The sequence below is a fragment of the Geospiza fortis genome, unplaced genomic scaffold (assembly GCF_000277835.1).
Source record: "Geospiza fortis unplaced genomic scaffold, GeoFor_1.0 scaffold443, whole genome shotgun sequence".
NCBI classification, from domain to species: Eukaryota; Metazoa; Chordata; class Aves; order Passeriformes; family Thraupidae; genus Geospiza; species Geospiza fortis.
Genome location: NW_005054335.1, coordinates 3,038,398 through 3,045,113, shown reverse-complemented (window position 1 = coordinate 3,045,113; position 6,716 = coordinate 3,038,398). Strand labels below are relative to the sequence as shown.

The window sequence follows — 6,716 nt, the reverse complement described above, 5'->3', positions numbered from 1 at the left end:
ATGAGCTCACCAGAATGTGGGTTTTGAGAATGTATTGCAACACTGAGCTGATACTCTGTAACAGACATAGCTCATTCCATACCTTTAATGTTGGAGAAATCATATGTTTTTCATTCATTCCTGTTTGTATTTTAAAATAACTGATACAGACCTGCTCTTTTTCTGTACCCTCAACAGTCAAATTCCGATGAATTGGACCCATTGTATGTAGTCGAAGTGCTCCTGCACTGCAGCAAAGACAGTTTGAAAAATTTTGCTACTGAGTCTGCAAAGCCAGCCAGACCTGATGAGAGAGGAGAGATGCAGGTTTGTTATGTGTTTTTATTCTCAGTAGTTCCTTATAAACTTTCCCAAATCTTCATTTCCAAACTATTTGCACACTCTGGTAAAAGAGGGACTGATGCATTTAAAGAAGAGAAAGAATCTGTACACCTAGCTTTGCCTTCTTAATAAATGACAATAATATATTTTTAGTGGTACCATTTGACAGATGCTTTTTTTTTTTAGCAGTATCTTGTCTCTGGAACAGAATTCCTTTTTATTTATGAAAATTATTCAGGCTGGAAAAGATTTTCAAGATCATTTAGTCCAACCCTTGAATGCCATCTTATCACATCACAGCACAACGTGCCACATCCAGTTGTTTCTTGAACTCTTTCAGGGAAGGTGACTCCACCACCTCTCTGGACTGCTTTGCAAAACTCTCTCATTCTAAAAATAAATTGAATTTTTTTTTTAGTGAGAATATTTACACTATTTAAAATTTTCAATTTGAAACCCTATATCAAGACAAACAGTTATGCTGCCTTGTAATTTGTTTGCAGGTTTGTTCTCAGAAACTCCATTTAAACCTTGGAGTTTAATGTAGTAGTGATTCTTCATGGTGTCATGATGGTTTCTGTACTTAGGAAAATGTATTTTCTGTCTTGATGTTCTCTGCTGGTAGCATTCTTAGTTAAGTATATGACAATAACTGGTCTGGTTTGGATCAGAAGAGGTATTCCAACAAGTAAGACTCAAGGTAATAGAAAAGGTGTTGTTTTGTTTTCAATTGTAGTCTTTCTCCAGATGTAACTGCATTCAGAATTTTCCCATTTGGACAATTACTTTTCTTCTTTATGAATGCTTTAGGTCATTAGCCGCATTTTCCTGCTTTCTGATATTCCTTTATCCACTACTGTGTTCTTGAGCACTAAGTTTTCCTTTTCCCTTGAAAAGGCTTTGCTATGGACCAGTAATAAGAGGTACGTTTTTTACTGATTTATGAGTTACTGCACTCTCTTTGATAGGTTGTTCCTGTTTTGGTGCATCTTGTCTCAGCTATCAGCAGTGTCCGCCTCTACATACCAAAAGACCTGAGACCTATTGATAACAGGCAAAGTGTGTTAAAATCTGTACAGGTAAGTTCCACTAGGCTGTGTAAGTACTCTGCTCTGCTTAGTGAGGTACTCTTAAACCCAAGGCAGCTTGTTCTAAAGAAATTTGTGTAAAGTTTCTGTCACACCTTCACCCTTATTCTTTAAAGGGGTTGGCAGCCACAATGTCAATTGTTTTTCCTTGTCAAGTAATTTTAAACAGATTTTGAAAACTCCTGAAACATTGTATAACTTACATTACAACCTCCTGTGTCTCTATAGTTATGCCAGTTTATTTTTCTGTTACTTATCTTAAGAAAAAAACCTTTTTCATCATTTTAGGAGGTACAGAAACGTTTTCCTGATGGAGTACCCTTACTAGATCCTATTGATGACATGGGCATCAAGGACCAAGGGTTGAAAAAAGTAATCCAAAAAATAGAGGCATTTGAGCACAGGATGTATTCACATCCTCTTCACAACGATCCAAACTTGGAAACCATATACAAACTTTGTGAAAAAAAAGCACAGGTAAAGATACAAACCAAATTACTTCGTGTTTAGCTACAAAGTGGGGGGGGGAGGTTGTCTTTCTACTTGCTTTTCTTTTTATTTGCAAAGCCCAAATCAGCTCTTTTAAAATTACTGAATCTCAGTAACAAAATGGCTGAGTTGGTGGTATGCCCTTCCTTGGTACAGATGTATGTGTGAAAAGAAAGCTTCAGAGGAAATTTTCAGGAATTAGAAGGTTACAGCGGTCTTTTTCACTGATTAGACATAGCACAGTGCAGTGTAGGAAAAGTCATCATAGATTATTTTAATTGATATTTTTTAATGTATTTGTGCAAACTTAAGTTGAATTGATGGGGCTTACTAGCTTGAGGAGCATACCAGAGAAATCATTGTGCTGCTCCTTCCTGACCTGACTCTCAGCCTGGAAATAATTACTTATTTTGTATAGAGTTGTACTGTCTTAGGCTGAAATCAGTTATGCATAAAACCAGCTCTCATATTTCTCTGCTGCTTGAGAAAACAGGTTCTCCAGGAGCCACTTCACAGAAGTGAGGTGGTTCTGGAATGGGCAGCACAGAGTTGCATGTGGTAAGACCTGATGGACCAAACAGCTTTTTGTGAGGGTGTCTGCTGTAAGGATGTAGATGGTGACTGTGATGAACTGCAAGCCACTGGAAAAGTTCTAATAGCAGAAAATATGCCTTTGGCTTACATTTCATTGAATAATTGGTTAGCTAGACTTAGTATAGGTCTTAGAAGATGAGCGCTCACTTCTCAACAGAGAATTTTTTGTCATTTAGTGTGGACTGATTTGGTTTCTTTCCCACTGTGGGTAAATAGCTTAACTTCCCAAGCTTACCAGAGATTTCAGTAGGTAAATGGAGCTGTTTTTTTTTACTATTATTATAAAATCAGTTTTGAACCTTCCTCTTAGAATTCTTAAGCAAGTCAACTCGTGAAGTAGTATGGTCATATACCATTGGTCTGAGGCCTTTATGTAAATTAAACAATGTCTTTAAAACAGTTGCATCTGTTAAGCCAGCAAAGTGTAATTCCTCTTCTTCTGGCCCCCCAGATTGCTATGGATATTAAAATAGCAAAGCGAGAATTGAAGAAAGCCAGAACTGTCCTGCAAATGGATGAACTCAAATGCCGCAAGCGAGTTTTGAGAAGACTGGGGTTTGCCACGTCTTCAGATGTTATTGAGATGAAAGGACGGGTTGCTTGTGAAATCAGCAGGTAACTGGCTTCTGTGCAAACTGTTCATTGTCGTGTATATACACATTGTTGTCCTTGCTAAAATTAGTACATTATGTTTAAAGTTTTGAGAAAATTAGAAAAGGGTTCTTCAGAGACAGTGTTCTGTGTAATAAAGGTAATATGCTGATTCAAGCAACGTAAGTAAAGTAGCAACTTAAGGACAAAATACAATAGGTTTTAAAATTAAAATGTAGACATGAAAATGGCAAAACAATAGGCTATTTTTGTGCCTGACTTGGGTAATAGCATGTGTTGTACATTGCATGAAGGGAGGGTTTTGATTTCTGTGGTTGACATTGAACCAGGACTGTTGGTACAGTCACTCAGAAATGAGTGTAGCAATGATTGTCAGCAGTTACCAAGTCACTGACAGGTTTCCAATAGAGCACAATTGCTTCCATAGGAATCTGTGAAGTGATGCATTTTACTGTAATACATTTCTCAGGTACATATATATTGAAAAAGGTGAAAAAAACCCATGAATCAGACTTTAATATCTTATAGTGTAACTCAGATTTTGGTAGGATTTTGTATTTTTAAAAGTCGCAGTGACTGCTGTACTCCTTGTCTTACAGGTAAGTTTATTTGATAGCTAATTGCCTTGCAAAATCTGATAGCAAGTGGGGAAGCTGAATCTGAGTTTTATCTACTTCCTGACTGACTGGAACTGTTTGAGTTAAACATCTCTTTTTTAAAAAAAATCATACATTGTTTTTCCCCCATCCTATGCATTTTTTGGACTAGCTCTAAAAATAGAGGTGTTTTATCCAAATAAGTATGTTTGGATTTTGTATCTGCATCGTGTAGTTACTTTTATTATTCATGATTAAGTCTTTATTCTTCAAGTAAATTGAAGCAAGTTTGTTCCTTTCTTCAGTATTTTGAAAATATCCAGTTGAATTTTTTCTAAGCAGCAACAGTACCAGTTTTAGTCCTTTTCTGAGTTACCTAACTCCCTGGTTGGTTCTTTCTGATCTCTTGATATTTTGTCTGATAGAAACTGACTAACTCAGCTATTCATATGATCTGTCAGGAGAGCTTTATTGTAGTCCAGTATGTGCTTTTAGCTTCTTTAAAATACTGTTGCAGTCTCTTAATCATTAGCATTCCCCTTAAGAAGCTGATACACTTGTTTGTGTGTGTGTGTATTTTGTGTCCTGACAGTAAAATAAGATGCTGTTTTTTAATCCATATCCAATTACTTCACAAAACAGATTAATAGTTCTTCATTTAAAAATTACATATCAGTAAGTCTTTCCCCTAAGCTTCATCCTTTTTATTTTAGTGCTGATGAACTACTCCTGACGGAAATGATGTTCAATGGTCTCTTCAATGATTTGTCTGCAGAGCAGGCAACTGCACTACTCAGCTGTTTTGTGTTTCAAGAGAATGTGAGTTACTTCTTCAATTCAAGAACTCTAGACATTCCTGTCTTCTAACAATACTGTTTTTAATTCAGTTGCAGAAATTGGTTGTAGTAGTATGAGCCATTGCACATTTTTGATCACTTCCTAAGATGTTTGACATGAACTCCTATTGAACTTAGCAAAAACATTTCAGCTTCAATGCAAAATCTCTTTCCTCAAGAGACACTCCAAAAGTTGTGTTAAATTGCAGTCTTCCTCCTGCAGTGAAGCAATATCAATAGATTGTCAGCATATGTGCTGCTATTAATACACACACACCCCTCCATATAACTGAAAATGTAGAATTATTATCTACATTGATAATAATGTAGGAAGATGCTCAGCAATGACTGCACCCTGCACTCTGGGATGAGCATATATTTAATCCTCAGGCATGTCTGTGTTACGTTACATGGTCAGTACCCTTGACCATTGATTGAAATGGCAGTACCATATGGAATTGATACCCAGAAGGCTGTTAAAATCAGACCATATGTTTTTAAAAGCATGGGCATTTAATACTAGATGTTACTGTTTTCCACCTGCAAGCTGTATAGAAGGTTAGTATCACCCCAGAAAATTAGTAAAAATAAACTTCCATATGAAATACTTTTGCAAGTAGGTAGCAAGATGTGACACTCAGTTTGATTCTAAATACAGAAAAAACCACTAGCGGCAGATGCTAATGCATTCAGTTTGTTATTAGAAGGGAAACCAAGGTAAGCCATTGTTAATTAGAATATTGGGATTCACTCAACAATAGTACTTGAGTCTAAACAGCTAGGACATTAAGATATTCCTGTATTTTGAAGCACCATATTTTCATATATTGCCACTGATGCTTAAGTTACTAAAAACATTTTGTATTCTTAAAGAAAAGCTTGTGACTGTCAAAGTAGTTAATGGCAGTTCATTTGTCAGTACAAAAGTATGATACAGCTAAATAGAGGGAATTTTGGAAGTATCCAGAAAGCAGGTGCTGCTTTTCATAATGTTAGTATACTATACAGAAAGATTTTGTTTTCTGATCTGGTTTGAGGAACAAACATTTGGGGAATTCAGTAATTTAATATTTGGCACTAAATACGTTTGAGAATTTATTGGAATAATGTAGAGTGGCAGTATCGTGCATTGAACTTCTGCTTTTGCATTTAATTTGGTATAGAGCAAATGTGTGGGAGCAGTTGAGTTTGTTTATTATCTTCTTTTTCAGTCCAGTGAAATGCCAAAACTGACTGAACAGTTGGCAGGACCACTTCGGCAAATGCAGGTAATTAGAAATCTGTCTGAGCTCAGGATTAATGTTAACACAAGCAAAGCTCATGAGTAATGTATAGTAAGTGTAAAGACCTAATTTTGCATCATCAGTGAATTCAGTTGGTACTGCATGTCATTTTGCAATGTGTAATTAATAATATGCTATATGGTTTGCAAGAAGTCTTTATGCTAATTTAGAACATGGCTTTAAAATTTTTATAAGCTTGCTTGCTACACTGTAGATTCTTAGTGTAGGCAGACTTCATGTAAACAGTGGTTTACTTTCTGATTATGAGTAATTTCACACTAAAAAGAAAACCTCATCCTGTAATGCAGTACTTAATCATGTGCATGTCTTTTTGTCACTTACTCTGGTTAAGTGTAATACAAATACAAAATATTTTATTTTAAAGGAGTGTGCAAAAAGAATCGCCAAGGTGTCAGCAGAAGCAAAACTGGAAACTGATGAAGAAAATTACTTGAATTCTTTCAGACCCAACCTAATGGATGTTGTGTATACATGGGCAAATGGAGCTAACTTTGCTCACATCTGCAAAATGACAGATGTCTTTGAAGGTAGGCTAATCAGTTGTTCTTTAGAAGGTATGAGTTGGTAATTCTACAACAGGGAGTGGTAATACTGAATAACCTTACCGTAAACTCAGATGTATTCAAGCATCTGTATGGCTAAAATCAAGTGGGGAAAATATTCTTTACTATATGTTTAAATTTATACTTAAACACTGATGATGATTTAGAATCTAGAATCCCTTTTTAAAGGGATATCTCTGTATTCTAAAAACTTTCTATAAAAGTCAGAAATTCTAAGCATTACAACAAAAGGTAATGCTTACTTTTTCTAGTTACAGGGAAAAAAACCATGTTCCAAATGCTTGTCATCAGGAAGTACAGGTCTTGCATTTGT

At 35.8% G+C, this 6,716-nt stretch overlaps 1 protein-coding gene across 1 annotated transcript in view; it reads left to right on the top strand.

The window, feature by feature from the left end:
• Positions 1-6,716, top strand: part of MTREX (Mtr4 exosome RNA helicase) — a 45,456-nt gene that overhangs the window by 33,703 nt on the left and 5,037 nt on the right. Inside the window, exons 20-26 of the mRNA XM_014307403.2 lie at positions 178-306; positions 1,290-1,400; positions 1,698-1,886; positions 2,944-3,107; positions 4,414-4,519; positions 5,748-5,804; positions 6,205-6,367. Of these exons, the coding sequence (XP_014162878.1) occupies positions 178-306; positions 1,290-1,400; positions 1,698-1,886; positions 2,944-3,107; positions 4,414-4,519; positions 5,748-5,804; positions 6,205-6,367 (919 nt within the window). The remainder of the gene's footprint in view (positions 1-177; positions 307-1,289; positions 1,401-1,697; positions 1,887-2,943; positions 3,108-4,413; positions 4,520-5,747; positions 5,805-6,204; positions 6,368-6,716) is intronic.